This window comes from Alosa alosa, chromosome 20 (genome assembly GCF_017589495.1).
Source record: "Alosa alosa isolate M-15738 ecotype Scorff River chromosome 20, AALO_Geno_1.1, whole genome shotgun sequence".
NCBI lineage: Eukaryota > Metazoa > Chordata > Actinopteri > Clupeiformes > Clupeidae > Alosa > Alosa alosa.
Window position 1 is genome coordinate 21,671,033 of NC_063208.1, and position 21,637 is coordinate 21,692,669.

The 21,637-nt window shown below is 42.9% G+C and overlaps 1 protein-coding gene across 1 annotated transcript in view; it reads left to right on the forward strand.

Moving 5' to 3' along the window:
• The window catches only part of samd12 (sterile alpha motif domain containing 12), a 66,221-nt gene that overhangs the window by 8,232 nt on the left and 36,352 nt on the right, over window positions 1-21,637 (forward strand). The window contains exons 2-3 of the mRNA XM_048230253.1: window positions 3,320-3,522; window positions 10,460-10,589. Coding sequence (XP_048086210.1) covers window positions 3,320-3,522; window positions 10,460-10,589 — 333 coding nt within the window. The remainder of the gene's footprint in view (window positions 1-3,319; window positions 3,523-10,459; window positions 10,590-21,637) is intronic.

Below are 21,637 nucleotides of genomic sequence, written 5' to 3' on the forward strand. Positions count from 1 at the left end.
TCCCTGGGTTTGTGAATGAGCAAGAACAGGAGGAGGAAAAAACGGTGGAGGAGGAGGTTGGACGATGTCTCAGTGATGCATCTCTCTTTTCTTTTCTCTTCCTCCTTCTCTCTCTCTCTCTCTCTCTCTACTGCTCCCTCTCTCTCTCTTTCCGCCCTCATTGCGCATGTCACAGCACCAAAGGGGCGAATGTTCCGAGCTATTTATAGGAACGGTTGCAGAAAAAAGAAAAAAGCAGCATCCCTCTGGCGCTCAACCCACACGTTCTCCTCCCCACCACCACCACCACCCAGCACTGCTGCGCCCAGGCTGCCGGTGAAATCAGCCTCCCTCTCCATGAATCGGGGGAAACTGAGCCATGACTGTGCTCAGTCGGCCTGCCCCCAACCCTTGTGTGCATGTGTGGTTTCCCAATTTTCGTCCCTGTGCTGTGCCACTCTATCCTCTTTCTTTCTCTTCCCTATCTTTCTGGTTAGATCTCACTTCTTCTCGACCATGATTGTTTTTTGTTTTTTTCTCTCCCTCTACTTAAGAAACACGCTTAGCATGATGCATAATTCACCCCTCCGCTTATAGAAGTGCCTGTGTGCACAAGGCGTGTTCCCTGTGCTGCTCCGTGAAGGGGAAAAACGAGGTTTGGAGAAATAAGAGAGATGGAGAGAGAGCGAGAGAGAGATGGAGCAAGGGAGGAAAGGCAGTGAGAGGGGAGAGGGGGAGAATTGGAGCTGAAGCGGGGTGCCGTGCCGTGCATCCTAAGTTTCCTTTGTTTGAAGAGGAGCGCTTGTCTCTCATCGCCTGACACAGAAGGCACATCAATGCCACCACAGTGTTCTCTGCAGTTTGGAAACAACATACCATGTGTGGCCTTGTCAGCAACCCATTAAATATTTGTAAATTTGTGTGTGTCTAATGCAGACAAATATTTAGTCTTGTATAACTGTTTGGTCTAACTAAATCACCCCTTTGGGGGACAAATTAAATATCACCGATTCTTCTTCCTTTGCCGATAGATGTTTCTCAGTTAAATCTTCACACTGTTTCAACCTGCGGGAATTTAGCAGTAGACCGATTGCCTTGGTTGGGAGCTTTATGAGGACACTGCACTCACAGGCGCTTCACTGACATTTGATGTTTTCCGGTTGTCCTTAAAGCATGAATGGCGTGTCGTCTGGGAGTGGCAGTTGCCCGCCTTCCCAGGTGACAGCTATGGGGAAGGGCACGGTTTTATTTTCTTTAATTCCTGGTCGGGTTTCTTGTAATTGCCGGCTGGCAGCGGCCCGGAATGATCCCTGGCAAGCGTCCACCATCTGGCTGCGGTTCAAGTTCGGGCCAGCGTGATGGATTTAGCCAAAGTGTCATTTTTCCCCCTCCTCCTCGTCCTCTCTCCTCTCCCATAACCCTGTCCTTCAGCTGAGGGATGTTGTGGAGGGGGGACTTGTCTCACAGGGTAGTGGGTACAAGAGTCTAATCATCACATGTATGTAGTACATGGATTTGTGCTCCTGAAATGGCTCTGATTTGAAAATGAATGTAATGCTCATGGTTATTTTATGTCGACCTACTCCTGCACCAATTGAAAATCAGGGCAAGAGAATTTAATCCCAAAGAGGGACTAGTGAGGTAACACACATTTACGTTTCGTTTAAGTCATAATTATTTTGGCTTGTTAGGTTATCAGGATGCATTATTCAGAGTATTAATTTTTACCTCACCATGCCCAGACATGTTGAAGTCTGGCGCCCCTTAGTGGATACTGACAGACATAGCAGGTCCAGACCCCTAGGGGCAAACCACTTGTCAATCGATATAACGACTGGTTCATTTCAGTTTTTTTTTTTTCGATACAGGGCTTCACGTATCGATGTAGCCGTATCTTACACGTTAAAACGGATACCGATACGTATCGGTTAATCTTTACACCCCTACTTCCTTGTATGACTTCCTCATATAGGGTACAACCGGGAAGATTGAAACGGGGGACGAATGAAACATTCCGGTTTTCTCCGAGTGCAACGATGATAGACAGTCATCGTTTGGACAAAACATAGAGCATATTAACCTCCGTTGCTCAGCCAAATGCCTTCCTGTTACGTCCTGTTTTTTTTTTTTGATGATTAAAGAGTGTTTTTCATTTAAAGGTTTGACTTCATGCTTTTTCAGTAGACCATTTAGTGCTCTCCCCAATCCCAGACGTTCACATTGCATGTTTGTTTTTAATGGATGCAAAACAGCCTATAATGCTAAATGTCTATGGCGGGACGATTGAAACACCTGTTTCATTTGTCCCGACCAGGCAGCAATCTATCTAAAATAACACATACTTGAAGTACCATTCATGATATGTTGTCAAATATTGAAATTGTGGGAAGTTTACATAATTTAAGCTGTATGTTTCATTCGTCCCCCATGCTGTTTCATTCGTCCCAGCCAGGAGGGACGAATAAAACAAAACTTCTACTTAAATAACTCTTGAACGGTTTTGTTCAGAGCTGTAAATGCAACTGTATTTGACAGAGGATAGATGTAGGTTGCTAGTGACAAATATTAACTTTCAGTGTTTTACGATGTGTTTGTAAATTACGTTTAATTAAGAAGTGTTTCATTCGTCCCGGTTCTCCCCTACCATAATTAATAATTATAGGTGTGAGTTAGTGTTGAAGCACTCAATGAATCTGTTCAACCAGGGGAACACCAGGTTATTAAATCCAACAATTTATTACAGGTTAACACTTTGAAACTCCAGTGACAATTACAGTAAAATGACTGATGCCATAATCTAGATAGGTTTCAATCTGTGCTGTGCTCAGAATTACCATTAGAACACAAATCCATCACACAGATTTCTGAGCAAATTACCCAGAAGCTTGTTTGTAATTACAGAGTGTGAGAGAGATTTTCACAGTCCCTTTTGCCACACAACCCTCTTCAATTTCTGATGCGATAAAGCTTCCATTTATCTAAATACATCAGACCACAACAAACTGGTTTGGAACATATGTGGGCTGACGTGTAACAAGATATTTAGAGTGAAACTGACACACCAGATCACCAAATCCTGAAGACAAATTGGAGTCACTGATTCTCTTGAAACCTCAACAATCCTTTGAGCCAGTGAGCCTACATGAGTTTGGACACAAAATGAGAGATGAGTCGCAATATTAGATGTAAGGAGTATGTTACAACTTGTTTGGTGTTTAGCATTTGGGTATGTCTTCTAAGGGGGTGTGAGAGCACCATCTGGTGTTATTTTCATGGTACTGACTTCCAGGTTGTCTTATTTTTTTCCGTTTGTGTTTGTTTGTTTGTTTACCTTCTATAGCTGTCCACTGCAACCTGAGCCAGAACGGCATCGACCACCAGGTGTGCTCGGAGGACATCACCTCTCAGTTGGAGGAGGAGCCTATCGAGCAGGAGAGCCTGGGATTGGACGAGGAGAGTAGTCCCACCTTTCCTGAGCGGAGTCCAGCGTTCCAGCGGCGGTCCCCACCCCAGCGGTCTGTCTCAGAATCAGAACTCTCTAAGGTCAGTACTGTCCAGAGACTGGAGGAAGAGATGAAGACTCTCCCTCTCTCTCCCTCTCTCTCTCTCTCTCTCTCTCTCTCTCTCTCTCTCTCTCTCTCTCTCTCTCTCACACACACACATGCACACACACATGCACACACACACACACACACACACACACACACACACAGGGGCGCAGGATATATTTTGTGTGAGGGGTAAGTGAGGGGGACCAAATTGTGATCAAAAACCCAGATAGTGAAATCAGGCTTCCAGATATCGGACCACCACTTCTGACCCTGATAATATTTTAAAATCTATTTTGATCAAAATGCCCAAAATTGTAGAATGGGCAGAATGCCAGATCTGCCCTCAGACCAGCTTCATGCTATGTGGGAAGTCTCAGCTTTTACACTTAGGCCTATGGAATTCTACTTTTATTATTTTTGAGTTATTTCACACTGCTTAGCCAATAGTTTAATACTCTTAACAGCTACATGGGATGTTGGTATTTTATGAAGCCATGAATGAACAAGAGTTTATACAGGTCCTATGCTTATGATCCAAACACACATGATCAAATAGTTAGGCCTACTTTAACTGTCTGGTATAAAGTTGTCAAATTGTTGTAAACCAAATCAACACTATATTGATGTAATGTTAGGAAATGTTGTAAATGTGAGGAAACACCTTGTAATGGCTTTGCAAGGTACCAGAACACATGGTAAGGACCAAAGCAATTAACAGACAATTACAATGATTTGCAACTTACTTTGTCCTTATTACTATTACTATTAGTAATTAACAACATTGAATGAATTAAAACATATTAAACATATTTAAAATGTCTGTCAAATATTTAAGCAAACATAATATCTAGGCTAAATAACTTCAGGCAAATGCAAAATTAGGCTAAATCATTTACCCATTAAAAATGGGCTATAGCCATTATAGCATGATACATGGATGCATGCAACATGCTATCTGACATATGGGGATTTCATGATTATTGCATGACGTATGCAATATCTGTCAACTTTTTACAATTTACATTTTTCTTTTCCTTTGCTGTATTCATTTTGATTTTTCTTGTTGTGCCCCGAGCTTCAAAGAACTCCTCACGTCTGTGACAGGCACTAGTAAGGTAGTTTAGGACACCCCGGAACGCTATCAGATACACTGTATCCGATACAGTGATGGCCTACCTTTACTGTCTGAGGGATTTATGCACCAAGGTAACTCAAGTACATTAATTGTGTCTTGTAAATTATGTCTGAAATGTTTTAGAACTTAAATGAGTTAGCCTACTCATCTTGTATTAGTGAAAACTAGTTGATACGCAGTAGGCTAGTTGAGTTATTAAACAGAATAGCTAACGTCGGGATGAGCAGGAGACGGTCTACAGTAGGCTAGTAACTTTAACTTGGTTTAGTTTATGATGTTATGAACTAAACCTTTTTTTCCCTTAATAAAAAGGGAGGGGGACGATTGCTGTCTCTTCAAAACCGTGGGTGTCATATCCCCTGTATCCCCCGTGCCTGCACACACACACACACACACACACACACACACACACACACACACACACACACATACACACATACACACATACATAGATGCAGAGACACAAGTTCTGAATTTAATTGAATTACTGCATGTGATAAAAAAACATCATAGTGTTTTGTATTTCATACCTGTAAAACCACTTAAAAAATATAATGTATATCGATTGTAGGCAAAAACTATTTTACTGCGGAAAAAATGCACAACATGAACTTCTTCAAACGGGCATGGATAGGTAGGTACTCACATGTATGCTCACAAAGTCAAACTATAACCCAGATCATTTGTAACTGGCTCCAGACAATTGAAATGAAACAAAAAACTCCTTATCGTCAATCAGGGCATCTTATTGTTCCTGTTCCTGTCAAATGTGTCTCTGAAATGCGGAAGAACCTGAAATGACCTGAAATGACGTGTCTCGTTCTGAGGAAGATTCTGACTGGAAATTGTGTTACCTCTTGAATGAGTTTCCTGAACTCTGTACAAAGCAGCTTAGTTGAGATCACTTCCTTCTGTCTCTTTGTTATATTGCAATCATATGCTAAACGGTAGACACAACACAGACACTCCTTGCTTATGAAGGCCTACAATACATTTAGCTCAAGGTATGACCCACTCTGGTCTGACCCATTGCAAAAGTGTATTAGCATTTTCTCTTTGCACCGACCCCACCCTGTTCAACCAAGCTTCTCCCACAACAGCCGCCTTATGTAATCATGTTTTTTTTTTGTTCTTTCTGATGGGAGCCACAATGGCTGCACGGCATCCAAATCCAATTTCAAGCGGCCATTTTTAGCTATTGCCAATTCCCTATGCGTCCTCGATTTCCTCCCTCCTTGCCCACCGGCCTCATCAACACACGCCACGGTATAATTAACAGCGAGCCTTTTTTTTTGCCTCTGTGCTCCAGGACTGAGAGAGAGAGAGAGAGAGAGAGAGAGAGAGAGAGAGAGAGCACAGGAGAAGGGGAGAGAGAGAGAAAGAGGCGAAAGATTGGCTTTGAATTCATCTGTGGAGCTTGGGCAGCTAATTAACTGAAAGACATTGATAGGGGGAATGACACTGGGCCTCAGTGTATCTCAGAGCGCCGCAGGCGCAGGGCAGTCCGTGGACACGGGCACTGCTAGTGGCCGTCCGGAGGAGACATCAGCCCTGTCTATGTCCTGTGGAAAATAGAACGTCCACAGGGTGGCACTCTGACTGCATGTAAAGGGATGTCAGGGATGCCGATATAGCAGATGATGAAAGTGAAACCAATAATGGCCACATTCAGATATTATGATGATGATGATGATTTTCATTTAAACCAGAATTTAATATATGAAATTGACATTGTACATTAATAAACATTAAATATAAATGTGCCAAAATGAGCCAAAATGGTCAGATGCACCTAAAATAAATACACATCATGGTAAAAGTATACAAAACACATTAAACATAAGAATATGATCAGTATAAATTGAAAATATTAATACAAATAATAAGTAATAATAATAATACAAAGAAGTAGCATTTTGCAGGACTGACAATAATGATGATGATGGTTATTGTTATTGTTAGTAGTATATGTGAAGAGTACAACAAATGCTAAAAATATTCCTTGCACACAATGAGTAGCAGTTAATTAGGTTATCATTTTTAAGTGTAATAAGTGTTATTAAATCATATTCATTATGAAATTACAGTAAATGCATTATATTTTCTGTAAATCTCACAGTTTGATTCAGTACAGGTTGTCTTTTCACTTGAGATTCTTTGCCTTCATGTTTCTTTTCTCTTTAGACACTCTTATTTTTCTCAGTCGTCCTTCTAGCGTTGCTATAGTAACGCACAAAACGCTTCAGTTGTATAATGTCTTTAATTATGACAAGAACACACATGACACGCATACACATACACTCTCTCTCTCATAGACACACACAGTGAAAGCACACACATGCACAAATACACACCGCACAAACAGAGGTAGCCTGCAATTCTCACAAACAGATGCATAAGCACAGATAGCTCCGAGTGATACAGTCTCTCTCTCTCTCTCTCTCTCTCTCACACACACACACACACACACACACACACACACACACACACACACACACACACACACACACACACACACACACACACAGAAAAAAATGTTTTTATACTTTTCCTTCCTGTCATGGTCTTTATTTCATCCCTCTCTTTGCTCAGTGCAGTGCTGTCAGTCATCCGCTTTAATTGGCCCAGGAATCTTAATGTTGCTCTGCATCCACTCCCGTTCTGTTTGAGGAGCTGCAGGGCAGCTGGCGAGGCCCTGTGCAGTTAAACAGAGCATTGAAGAACTAGCCCTAGTCTGAATTAAAACAGCCTTTCTGAAGATAAGATTGCTAAAAATGTGAGCCATTATATAAAATAACTTTGAACTAAAGGAGCCTAATATCCCTTGGTACCAGTCTGAAGAGTTCATCATACCTCATTTCGTTGTCAGAATAATCTTCAAAAGTTCTGATGTAAGGTACTTAATACTTGACAGGTATTGCTGATGAGTGCTTATTAGTATTAACCTTCTAACACTGTTCCGGTCAAAAATGACCGATTTACACATTCCCTGTACCATAAATATGGCATTTTTCATCAGATTGCCTCAAGATCTTATGATATCCTTCACAAAAGGCTTTTGAACACATAGAATTGATTAGGACTACTTCCTTTGAATTTTGAGTGATTTATTGAACTTAGAAACACTTTTTTTGTTCACGGTCAAAAATGACCGCCATAGGAAATTATTGGGAAAGAGTATCATTTTCATCCAGGAGATAAAATACATCAATCTCCACACACTCCTACAACTTACCACCAATGTTCCCACACACACACACACAAAAACAGACACACAAACCACACACACACATGTACACCCACTCACAGACACACACACACAGTAAATGTTGTCAGTTCATGTTGTCATCTTGTTGTCATTCGACGTGTGTGAACCACCAATGTTCGCACACATATGCATTCACGCACATACAGAAACACAACCACCCACACACACACAAACAGACACACACACACATGTACACACACACACACACACACATACACATACACATACACACAGTTCATGTTGTCAGTTCATGTTGTCATGTTGCCACATGTGCATGTGAACCACCATTGTTTGCACACACATGCATGTATGCACACACAGAAACACTCACACCCACACACACACACACACACACACACACACACACACACATTTACACCCACTCTTTCTCTCTCTCTCACACACACACACACACACACACACACACACAGTTCATGTTGTTTCCACTGTGGAATTAAAAACTAGTTGTACTTCTCTTTAAAACACAATGTTTTTACATTGAACCAACATATTTACCACTGTAAGGTATCCAACAGAATAATGTAAGATTAATGTGCAGCACCTTAGAAGGCAAATAATCATGTGTTCCTTGGGTGCCACCACTTAATTGTGTTCCCATAAGCCTTTAAAAGCACAATCAAGCAGCTATCAGTGTAGCCAGAAATGTTCACGTGTTTGTTAATTTTAGTTATGCTAAGGGACCAGTAGAATTTTGGAGCTGGCTTGCATCTTATATTATGCTTTGAGACGAGCCATGCTTTGTTCCCACCATTAGTGTGTTAAGTGTGTGAGGTTCTGAGCATGCACAAGATATCACTGTGGTTCCATGCGTCATGTCTCTAACCATAATGAATGCTGCTGATTACAGAGGCACATCTTATTCAGAATGTTCCATCTCAAAAAGCAGTGACTGTTAAATATCTTCTACTAGCATTGATACTGCAATATTAATTACCTACTCTATACATGCCTCAAGCTGTAGATAGAACCCTATAGAGCTGAAGTGACATGTATATTTTAAGTAAAGTTAATTTAAACTATTCCATTGGAACAAGGTAGTCACAGCATGAATCAATTTTGTAATCCAAAAGAGAAATGTTGCATTCAAATGTCATTTATTTTAAGTGCAAATTACAAATAAGTAAATTCAATGGGTTATTTTTCCAGTGTGATACCTATATATATACCTTATAATGAAGACATTTGTGAAAATCAAGATCAGACTGCAGGGATACTTCACCTTGGACACCAACAGGCATTGGCATGGGCAATGTGAATTCAATTTGATACTGTAATAATTTTGGCATGAAATTTTAGAAGTGACTCATCATACATTTTTCCCCGAAACATCCTAAAGGTCATCCCCACCGTAGTGTCATTTTATGCAAGTCTTCCATTTTTTAGTAACATCAGCCGTTATGGGGACTAACTAGTCAGCATTAATATCACATTTTTACATTCTGCCACTGATTCCTCTATAATTATGCTTCTTTATGCCCTTGGTGGTTGCCCACTTGTAAACCATAGATAACAGAGTAGAGTAGAATGGAACTAAATAAAAGAATGGAATAAAGTAGGTGGTTATAATGTAATAGATTACAGTTTGGATGTAGCAAATCTTATTTACTAATAACTGAGATGGTTAAATTCCTTGTAGTAAAAGTTGAAGATTTACAAGAGACACATGATAAGAGATAGAAAAAAACAGCTTAAGACCGTATAATGCTTTAAACAGGATGATTGAGGGGGAGGCAGGAGTGTGTGGCTTCTCAACAGTGGCTGGTTCAATCATGCCACACTTCAGCAACAACAAAAAAACAACAAAAAAAAAACACTGGCCACTCATTTACTGCCTCTCAATCAAGGGCCTTTCACGAAGAGAAGAATGGCCTGTCAATGACTGTGTGTGTGTGTGTGTGTGTGTGTGTGTGACATAGAGAGCAGGAACAGTCCACTCAACTCTTACCCACTTAGCTTCATACCTTGATAACCCAATTCTCTCTTCCTGACCCTCCTTACTGAGACCTGGAAGTTTTTTCCTGACTGTTAAGCCAATGATATTTGGCACTTACCTTTAAAAGGCTTATTGCTCTGCAAGTCAGGTAATGGTCTGGTCTATGGACTGACTGATTCAGTATTCAAAATCACACTCTCACCTTAGCACTCAATCATCTTGTAAATGTTTTGTTATTTGTATACAAAATGTACTCTGTATCCTTCACTAGCTAAGGTTAATTAATTAGGCCTGTGTTTACTGTGGTGTTAGGAATGTCATGCACAGAATTGAATGCATATTTAGCATGTTCTAAAGTGGGATTCAAATGTCAAACTTGTGAGATAAGAAATATGAGACACCATTGTGGACCAAAAGGCAAAAATGCAATAAAAGAAGCTGCATCTTATGTGGAATTTCAATAACTATGTCTTAAATTGTATCTGTACTTTACTCGCCAACCCTTAGATCCCAGACTGCTGTAGTGACGGCTCTGCAGGTGCCTCTAAGCTCTTTTATCTGTTGTCCTCAAGCCAGGAAATGTGAAGCTCTCCAAGCCGGTGGCCCTGTGGACGCAGCAGGACGTGTGCAAGTGGTTGAAGAAGCACTGCCCCAACCAGCACCAGATCTACAGCGACTCCTTCAAGCAGCACGACATCACCGGTAAGCAAACCTATCACCTTTCCACCATCCTGGGGCTCACCTGTGGTTAGAATGGACAAACAGCTGCCATTTCCCAAGGACAACCGTGGAATGAATACTAATGTTCTTTAAATGTTAAAGTGGACCTCAGGTTAGCTGATCTTTTTTTGGTTGCATGTAGTTCCAGCAGACAAATCTAGGTCTGTAAATAATTTAAAGTTAATCGTGACAACTATTCAGTGGTCAAACTTGACTTGAAGAGCCAAGCTGACAGCGTTGCACTCTGGGGCTGTTGGTAGATCGTACCCCCATTTGCCGCCTTCAAAGTAGAGCCCACTCTCTCACTGCTGTCATGGGGTCTCGTGGTTTCTGAGGTGTTGAGAGCTTGTCAGCTAGAAGCAAGATGATGACTGACTGCCTTATGTCTTTCTGCCAAAGCCTTGCTGAGAAAAGCCAAGTGGAGAATGTCTCTCGAATATTTTCTCTCTCTGCTGTCCCCTCCTCTCTCTTTCTCTCTCTCTCTCTCTCTCTCTCTCTCTCTCTCTCTCTCCCTCCCCTCCATAGTCTTGTAGCTTATCCTCAGTAACAAGCCCTCTCTCTGCAAGGTCACGCCGCCTCTCTTTGCCCCCACCGCCACATTAGCGAGCGTATAATGATAAGGCCGCTAATTGCCATGTTGTCTAGCCACCTCTCCCTGAAAAAAAAGCGAGCTTGTATTATGTTTATTACTGCCACAGGCATCTCCTTGGGCCAGAGAGTTTTTTACAGTACGCAACACATTTGCACAGCAGGAAGTGCATTAGCGCTTTTTAGCATTTAAGCAAAGTGGCCCTCGTCTCAAATAATTGCCTTCTGGCTTCTGTGTGGCGCTTGTGTATTTGTGACCTTGGTATGTTGGTATGCCACATACTGTTTGTGGGCCGGTGCATTTCACATACCCCACAACTGCTCATACTCTGTGACGACGACCCGCATAAGTGCTGTCGTCAATCTAACAATCGATTCGTTGCAAAAAGAAAAATCAGGGCGACCGATAGGCTGTCATGTTCCGATCATCTTCAGATATGGCACGCAGGGTTGGGCATCAGCTTCCATTAGCTTTAATTTATGCGCCGATTGTGAAAGTGACTCAGTGCATCTGACAATGCGGCATTAATTAACAGCACCCACTTAATAGACGTCAGGCCTCGCTGATTAGGCACACAATGCAATTTGTATCCCTCCCCCCTCGTTTGGGCTTGCATAATGGAATGCGTAGCGTGACGCCTTGATTCAAGTAAACAAAGAGGATCTGTGTTGTAATAATACATGTAATGCCATTCTCAAGGAGGTATTGTGAGGATGGAGAAAGGATGCAAAAAATAAACATGAATATGAATGAAGTGTGTAGGCCTTGTTGCCTTGAACTAATTCTCAATATCCAAGTCTGAGCTTGAATATTAAATCTGCTCAGTCTCGGATTTCCATATCTTGATGAGGAGAAAATAAATGGTGAAAAATGGAAAGAAAAAAACAGCCTTGACTCTCCCTTCCAAAAACCATAACAAGCAGCACGGTTCTACCAAACCTCAAGATCCATCCAATTAGGGGTCAGCTAATTATGAGAGTGTGCAAGTCCCATGCACTTTGGTTTATTTTTGAGCGCATAGGTCTTTTTCCTCCTCGTTTTTCCTTAGACAAAATTTTGCTCAAGTGCAGATGACGAGCCGACAACTGTGCTCGTGCCAGCGTCTGAGCGGGGGCCTAAAAAAAAAACTAAACGTCTTCCTCGCGGTCGCCAGCAGTGATTGCCAAGATTCCCTCGCAGTTGAAGCCTTCCTCCCTTCGCGAGACTCTTGGGTTTCAACTCCACCACCAAGCTGTCATTAAAAATGCATTAAAACATATTAAAGCATAATTAGATATTAGTCCCTAATCTTTCGTAATTACAAAGACACAAATCTGGCCGAGGCCTCGCCAAATGAGTTAAATACACATCTCCGATAGCGTAGGTGTAATCAGCGACGTCGACGACGTGGAGACATATGTAATCTGCAGAGAGGGAAAGCGCGGGTGGCAGCGAAGACTGAATGCAAATTCGTGTGGGTGAGAGATAGTACCCTGTGTCTGAGAGAGTCTGCAGCAACGCACAGCTCAGCGAAAATTGAATGGATCGGGTTAGAGTCGGGTGGGGCGGGATTGAGAGGTGGGGTGTTGAGCAGAAGCCGGAAACAGACGGACAGACAGCCCAGTCCGATCCAGGGCCTGTCAGGCCGAAATGAGAACCAGCTGGGGAGATGTTTTGGGAGTCGCTGAAAATTGAGATTCTCCCCTTGTCTCCTCCAGGACAGTGTATAAATCACAGAAATGGGCTCTGGATCGTTTTTTCCCCCTCCTTCTGGGTGTTGTTTTTTTTTCTGTCCGAACCTATTCCAAGGGGCACGGGGAGGTAAAACTGCAATTTATGAAGTCATTTACGATCCTTGGTGATGGTTTCACGAGAAGCCAATGCAAATAACACACATTACTCCACGAGGGAAGGGTTGTAACTGCCAGGGTAAAGTAACCCTAGGCTCTTCTCGCAAAGTATTTACTGATACACCTCAAGGCCTTTCACCACAGTCTCTCAGATGTATAACTAGAAGCATGCGAATATGCAGCATTCCACTCTTGGTCATCTTAGTTATTTGTCTCAATCGGCCAAGAGTTACAGAGCGCCGCACTTAACTTTGAAGAGGAACAGTAGTGTCCATCAAGAGTCTGTTTCAGTTTGAATATTTGAATATCTGAGAAAGTGTTTGGACTACCAGGTGTTGCTGAGTGTGCATCATCAAGTTGAATAGCCATAATCTTCTCGGCACACAACTGGAAAGGACAGAGCTTTTTCGAGTGATCAGTTTTAGGTCCCAGCTCTCCACCCAAGCCAGAATGACTAGAGGGACTGATAAATCTCACGTATTTTCTAGCCCATAGTTAGGAAAACAGGCCCAAGTGGACAGATTTACGACAAAATTGCGATCCGGTCAGGCTTAAATGCCCCGGCAGGAATGGCAGCTCTTATGGAGGGTTCTGCTCTCTGGGTTGTGGAATGACGCATCTGTCTGGACTACTCGTGGAACAGAAAGGGGCACGTTTAGAGAGTTGGGAGTAATGAGAAGGAAAGCGCTTAGTACCATGGCAGAGGGTTGCAGTTAGTCTGCACTCAGACATTGTGTGTGTGTGTGTGTGTGTGTGTGTGTGTGTGTGTGTGTGTGTGTGTGTGTGTGTGTGTGTGTGTGTGTGTGTGTGTGTCTGTGTGTGTGTGTCTGTCTGTCTGTCTGTCTGTGTGTGTGTGTGTTCTCATCATGGTAATCAGAAGGGTTTGATGGATAAAGACTTACTGGATAGTGGAAACATGGCATGGTTTTGTGAGCTTTGGTTGTTGGAGAATGAGGCAAAAGGACCAAGATAAAAAGTAGCAGGCTTTGTTTAGATTTCACCCACCATATCTACAGACATTTGATGAGCCTCCAATGCAAATCAGACACTTGCAGAATAAGGAGAACCATTTTAGATGAAAATGGTATGAATCACCAAGACATATGTACTTTACTCTCCTTTCTCTTCCTCCTTGGCTACCTCTTATCCCCACTCGGTATTTAATCCTTGCCCTCTCTTGATTAATTGTCTGTTGGCACATTTTCACGGCATGTCAGGTAATCGATATGGTCGTCCAATTCGCCGATAGTCTGGACAGGATTTCCAGTGCTGTAATGGATACCATCTCATTCTGCAGCTTGATTCAAATGAAGACGTGTGATGGGGAACACATGGCCTAGTCCCTCTTATCTCATCTGCAGGGTTCTGCTCGTCTGTAACTGGGCACAGGAACTAAGTGATGCATGATGTCTTAATGTGCTTAGTGTGACTGTTAGCAGAAGCTGCTGTGTGTGTGTGTGTGTGTGTGTGTGTGTGTGTGTGTGTGTGTGTGTGTGTGTGTGAGAGAGAGAGAGAGACAGTGAGAAATGTAAGTCTAAATCTTTAAATGTGTCTCATTTTGACACAAAATAAATCTAGTCTAACCATCAATTGCGATAGACAGATTTCCTCATGTCAGGTATCAAATATAATTGCACCGTTATCACTTAGAAAACTTAGTTCTGAAAAAGAGGCCCATTTGCTTGGCACTGAGATGAATGTTTGTGTGAGATGAGATGTGAGTTATTATTTCTCTGAATGAATGGCTTTTAAAATCACAGATACAAAAGACTTTTCAGGCAAGCTGCAGATGAAACACCTTTTGGAAAGCCATTTTCAAAAATTAAATGCAGCAACCATGACCTGGATATAATAGAAATGACTCCCATATGTTTAAATTGCATTCCAACTTTCAGTTTTTTTTTTTGAAGTGCAACTTTGTAAGAACTAACACACATTTTACATTTTACAGACACACACACACACACACACACACACACACAGAGAGAGAGAGAGAGAAATCTCTTCAGGTAATTCTAATTTGTCGGGGGGCAGTGGTTATGTACGAATGGTAATGTACACATGTGTGTGTGTGTGTCTGCATGCATATCTGAGGGGTGTGTATGTGTGTGCTGTGCACATCAGTGAGTGTGTATGCGTGCGTGTGTCACACGTGTGTTGATCCGCCGCTAAGTCTCTTTCCCAGCCCCCCGGCTGCCATCTGTGGGGTTAGTCAGTTCAGCCCTGTGATTCCCAGACAGCCCCTGGAGGCCTGAACGTCACCCAAGAACGCTGGGAAGTGAGGGATGGAAGAAGAGGTTGGGATGGTGGTGGTGGTGGTGGTGGTGGGGGCATGGGGAAGGGGGAAGGGGGTAGGGAAGCGTATTGTGCCCCAGAGGCAGCAACTGGGAGCGGGGAGTGACAGGCACCTTTGGCTGGAGGTGGGGTGGGGAGGTGGGCCTGCTATAGGGATGCAGCTGCATGTGAAATATGTGAGCTATGCACTGACGTTCACCTGAGTTAGAGGCACTGTGTAAACGTGCTCTCTCTCCCCTCTCTCTCTCTCTCTCTCTCTCCCTCTCTCTCTCCATCTCTCATTCTTTTCTCCCTTTCTCTCTCTCTTTCTCTCATTCTTTTCTCTCTCTCACTCTCTTTTTTGCTTTCCTGTTTTCAGTTCTCCCGCTGTACCCTATTTCAATCCCACGGCAACTCTAGCTTTTAAAACAGCCATTTTTCATCCTCCTTATCTCACTCATTTTCTCTCTTGCCCTCTCACTCTCTCTCTCTCTCTCTTCCAGAGGGGCCATTTTGAGGGGAAGTTTTTACACTAGATGGGGAAAGCGAGGTTCATTTGGAGCTTTTGTGGCACACACACACACACACACACACACACACACACACACACACACACACACAGACCCTTTCTTCCTCTTCTCAATACCTGGCCTGGTGGTGCAGTAATTAGCAAGGCTTTTGCCTCAATTGTAAGAGAGAGGGATGGGCCTCTTGGGCTGAGGTGTGTGTGTGTGTGTGTGTGTGTGTGTGTGTGTGTGTGTGTGTGTGTGTGTGTGTGTGTGTGTGTGTGTCTGTTGTTGGATTCCCCAAAAATTTTACACTGTGTCTGATTTGTGTGTGTACATGTGTGTGTATATATGTGTTTGTGTGTGTGTGTGTGTGTGTGTATGTCTGTAGGGTTTGAATGTGTGTGTGTGTGTGTATTGCAGTAAAGGTCATATGCCAGAGCCACTGTCACCATAGTGAGGGTGGTACTGGCAGAGGGAGCTCAGTGGCTGAAGCAGACAAGCAGACAGCACTCAAAGGGCAGAGCAGCGGGGCCATCGCCACCGATTAGCCTGCCCCCGCAAACACACACACCAGGGGCCCTGCTCCCTCTCAATAGCAATTGCACACTCTCTGTGAGTGTGTGTGTGTATGTGTGTGTGTGTGTGTGTGTGTGTGTGTGTGTGTGTGTGGGGGGTCTCTTTTCAAATAAAGAACTAAAATGTGGGAACAAGGGGAAGAGAGAAAGAGACAGACAGAGAGAGGGAAAGAGAAAGAGAGAGAGACTTTTTCCTGTGTGTTTGTAGGAACACCTGTCTCTCTCCATGTGTGGTGCTGTGTGTTTATGTCTGAAATGTGTAAGGGTCTAGATGTATTTGTTTCCCAGTGTTTGTCAATGTTTGTCAAGACTGTTTGTCTCCAGGTTTACATTATGTGCCTGGGCTTGTTTGTACTTGTGTTCGTGACGCAGTGTGTGGTTAAACCTGCATGGATCCTGTTAATGTGTTTGTGTGCGTCAGTGTTTAAATGTTTATATGTGTGTGTGTCTCTGTGTGTGTGTGTGTGTGTGTGTGTGTGTGTGTGTGTGTGTGTGTGTGTGTGTGTGCTCTGGCTCACAAAGTAATTCTTCCATCGGTCTCCATTTTTTGGTGGGACTGGTCAGGAAGTTGTGCAACTCTCTCCCAGTGAGAGCCAGTCATTGTCAGCGTGGGCAAATGGACTGCGGGGTGATATTTAGAATTGAATCGATATGCTGTGTAGTGAAGAGCGCCGCACGCTTTAAAAACCTCTCTCTCTATCTCTCTCTCTCAGTCAATTGAACGAAGATAAGTGGGGAACAGAAGCAAATGCAAAAAGGAGGACGAGAAAAAAGAAGAGTATTGATGATGTTAGCCTTGTAGCCTGGCAGTGCTCCAGTCACTGTGAAGCAAGAGAGTGAGAGATAGAGAGAAAGATAGAGAGAGAGTAGAGAGAAAGAAAGGGAGGAAGAGAACAGCCTTTCACTGAAAAACAGACCAGAGGAAGGCCAAAGAGTTCCCTCTGCTGTCTTGGCCTTAATATGAGGGGGAGTAAACATGAAGGACGTCTTTCTCTCTCGGCCAACACTCATTTAGTGATATTTAAAAGTCGTTTCCTTCTCAAGGCCCTTATGGCATCCTCAGCCCACCGCCTTGCCCCAGCCCTTTCTATTTGCAAAGAAGGTGTGCTAGGAGTCCTTGGTGCCTCGTGCCTCTCTGGCATTGTCCGTTCTCTCTCTCTCTCTCTCTCTCTCTCTCTCTCTTCTCTCTATCCCTCTTGAGTTGCTCTTTCAGGCATGCAGAGGCTCGAGCGAGCATCTTATTAAAAGAGGCCCAGGCGCTAATACCCGTATCGATCTGCATATGCAAAGAGGAAATAGCTCGGCACTGCGTTCCTCGGCTCGCGCTGGGCTCTGTCAAAGCCTAGATAGAGAGCCTCCTTTCCTCGCTCTAATTAGGCTCTTGTGCATAAACATGTGGAGGATCAGTCGATTAGGTTGCGCGCGCATACATCAAGCAGTTTTGGAAGGGGAAACAAGCAGACGTACAGTGAGGAAAGCTTTTGTTTGCCCAGAAGGTGCATTGGAAAATAATTGTGCAGCCTATACATAGCAAGGCTGCTTCAATTATGGATAAGAAAGTGATAGAAATAGAGAGGAGAGAGAGAGAGATAAGGAGGGAGGGAGGGAGGGAGGGAGGGTGAGAAGAGACTGCTTCAGTCTTTCGGCTGCTCTGCTCACAGAGTTGTGTTCAGTTGCCTGCATTTTGGATTGATCCAGGCATCTAAGAAGTGGCACTTCTGTTGTCTTGAAAGCAAATCCCAGCCCTCACCACCAAACACACACACACACACACACACACACACACACACACACACACACAAACCACTTTCAAAGAGTAGATAGATAGATAGATAGATAGATAGATAGATAGATAGATAGATACTTTATTGATCCCCAAGGGGAAATTCAAGGAACACACATCACAGAGGCCCCATTGTGAGACAGCGCAAGTCACCAGCGCTCCCTGGTCGCTTTTGTCACCGTCCACACCGTGCGTGCGCTCCTCTTCTCTCCTTATCTCTTCTTTTTCTCCTCACCTCTCATCTCCCTGTGTCTCTCTGCCTCCCATCATCTGCTCCTCCTCTCTCTCCCCTCTCCTCTTTTCTCTGACTCTATCCTTTCATCTGCTCTCCTCTCCTCTGTCAGGCCACGGTAGAACGTTGTTGTTTAGTACTTGTTGTCTGAATCAAAGGCATTCATGATAATTGTGGTTCTGAATAGTGGATTCAAAAGCCAGTGAGTCATGGCAGAATCTGGAATGGGTGGGAGGGGGAGAGAGGGAAGGAGGAGAGAGAGAGAGAGAGAGAGAGAGAGAGAGAGAGAGAGAGAAAATGACAGTCATTTTGCCAATCGCACTTTATGGAAGTGAAATATGGGGTCCACTCAGTAAGCGCGACTACTCTAGATGGGACAAACACCCAATAGAAGCCCTGGATGCTGAATTCTGTAGAAATTTGTTACATATCCAAAGAAAAGTACCCACAAATGCTAGCAGGGCAGAATTAGGCCGATTTCCACTATTGATTAATATCTAAAAACGATCACTAAAATTCTGGATTCATCTAAAATTAAGCCCTCAAAATTCACTACATTTTAAAGCACTTAAATCCCAAGAGCTCAGCCCTAAGCCCAGTCCCCTATGTCAGTTGGTCTTGGATTTAACTAATCCACTAACCCCTAACCCACAAATTGTCCAGACCAGCACTGCTTCCCAACCACCAATCAGAATCAACCAAATTAACAACGAAGAACAACAATAATTCTTATTTGGAACACTGGAAGAAAGAAACAAAATAGACACAAACACAAACTAGAATGTTACATTGGCATACAAAAAGACTATCAATTGGCAGAGTATCTCCACACTGTCAGAGATACGAAGCAGAGACAGATCCTCACCAAGTACAGGCTGAGTGACCACAGTCTAGCCATAGAGAAAGGCAGGCACAAGAAGTCATGGCTGCCCAAAGAGCAAAGGACATGTGGTCACTGTATGAAAGGGGAGGTAGAGTCAGAGGTGCACTTTTTGCTACACTGTGACAAATATCCGTCCCAAAGAGACAAACAATTTCACCATTTTAAACAACATCATTCCCAACTTCACAAAACTGGAGGAACAGAAAAAACTTGCTGTAGTTTTGGGTGAGGACACCAGCACATGCATACTGGCAGCCAGTTATGTGTCCTCACTCCATAACCTGAGAGAAGGCATTACTTAAGATAATCACCCCACTACCTCCATCCTTCAACACAACACTGCTCTCCAGCCCCAGTCTGTTACACCATGTCTCCTGTTTGTTTTGTTTTGTTTTGTCCTGTCTTGGTTTTCCTATGCACGTGTACAGACAATGGTCTTGTATGGTTGTGACGTGCTGTGTGTGTGTGTGTGTGTGTGTGTGTGTGTGTGTGTGTGACGAAGTGTAACACTGTTTGTAATGTTTGTACATGTTTATATAATTTTGCATTTGTATTTTCTTTAATTATTATTATTCCTGTGAACGCTTTGGCAATGCATCATATGGTTTGTTGAGCTAATAAAGCATATTTGAATTTGAATTTTAATTTGATACTTCTGTTGGGACTGACTGACTGACTGCTGGCTGGTATTGGCTGCAGACCACAGCTGCAGACCACAGCTGAGTTTGGTTTTGGCCGATGGTGTCACTTTAACAGTACACACAATATATTCAATATACAACATAGACAAAATACAGTGCAAACAAACAATAAATAGACAATATATAATTTAGCTCACATATACTGACACATACTGTATAGACAATATATAATTTAGCTCACATATACTGACACATACTGTATAAGTATAATTCAGACCATATGATGATCCTGTGATGTTTTCCCAGCTAATAATGACTCATTCTTGTGAAACTCTTCACCACACTACTTCCCCATAAGCATTGAGCAACAGATGTCAATCAACGTCATAGGCATGGTTGTTTCCAAGAAACACTAGAACAAGTTACTGTTGCAATGCAGATGATGGACCCATGGAGTGCCAGAATAGTCAATGTAAAGATTTTCTAATTCGATCGCTCTCTCTCTCTCTCTCTTTCTGTCTTTCTGACTCCTTCCTTATTCAGTCCTCCATCTTCTCACTTCAGTGCTTTGCAAAAGGGTTTGTTTGGCAAATGGGTTTGTTTATCTGTCTGTGTTTACCTCTACAATGCTTTCTCGGCATCTTTAGAATGAAACATTTTGTTTCTTTGTGAAAAACAAGGACAGCAAATGAGATGCCTGATTAGATGCCACTCTTTAGTGATTGCCCATAGGCTTTTTTACCCCTGAGAATCTCTCTCTCTCTCTCTCTCCTCCTCTCTCTCTCTCTCTCTCCCTCTCTCTCTCTCTCTCTTCTCTCTCTCTCTCTCTCTCTCTCTCCCTCTCCTCCCTCTCCCACTTCTCTCTGCATGTTGTCCTATGGAGATCCCAGCAGGGTCTGGAAATGGTTGCTTGTTGCTTGTTTTTGTTTGTCGTCTTATAGTGTTGTTGTTGTTTCCCAGAGTCTTAGTTAAATTTGAGCTTGGGCTAATTCGTACCGGGGTAACAAGAGCCAGGTCTGGAGTCAGTCAAGAGGAGCTGTTTACTCTCTCATCAATTGAGGATATGAGCTAAGGGAGAAATTAGCCTCCACCTAATACAATATAATCACTAGCAGTTGTTTTTCCATTACTCCCCAAAATTCCACTCCTTAAAATAAGGTCAGAAAGAAAAGCACAGACAGAGAAAAAAGAGAGAGAGAGAGAGAGAGAGAGAGAGAGAGAGAGATTGAAGACAATGATGAAACCTGTTTGTTGTTTTTTTATTGTGTGGAGGAGTTCTCGCTCTCTCTCATTCCTCTAAAATAGAGAGAGTTTAGCAAGCAAAATCCTAGTGTGAAGCTATTTTCCAGGCTAGGGAGTGGTGATTGCTGTAACAAAACAAATCTTTGCCACACTCGCATATTCTCTGACAACAGTGTATGTATATTACGTATTATGCCTCTATGCACAGCTGAGTGTGTATATTAAAGTGTTATGCCACCGTAAACAGTTTATATTAAGGAGATAAAGATGTGTTTTGGAAGAGGATTATATTGGAAGTGCAGTGTTTGGCCTTGCGGGTCTTCCAGCATTGATTGAATAAAAGGATGGTTGCGCTTACTGATGCCAAATGACCTCTGTTCTATTGACGCTGTTCCTGCTGCTGTTTGGTTCTGTAAGCCTGACATGATGTGTCTAAAGTGTTATTAGAGAAACAACTGCTGGATAGTTTTATT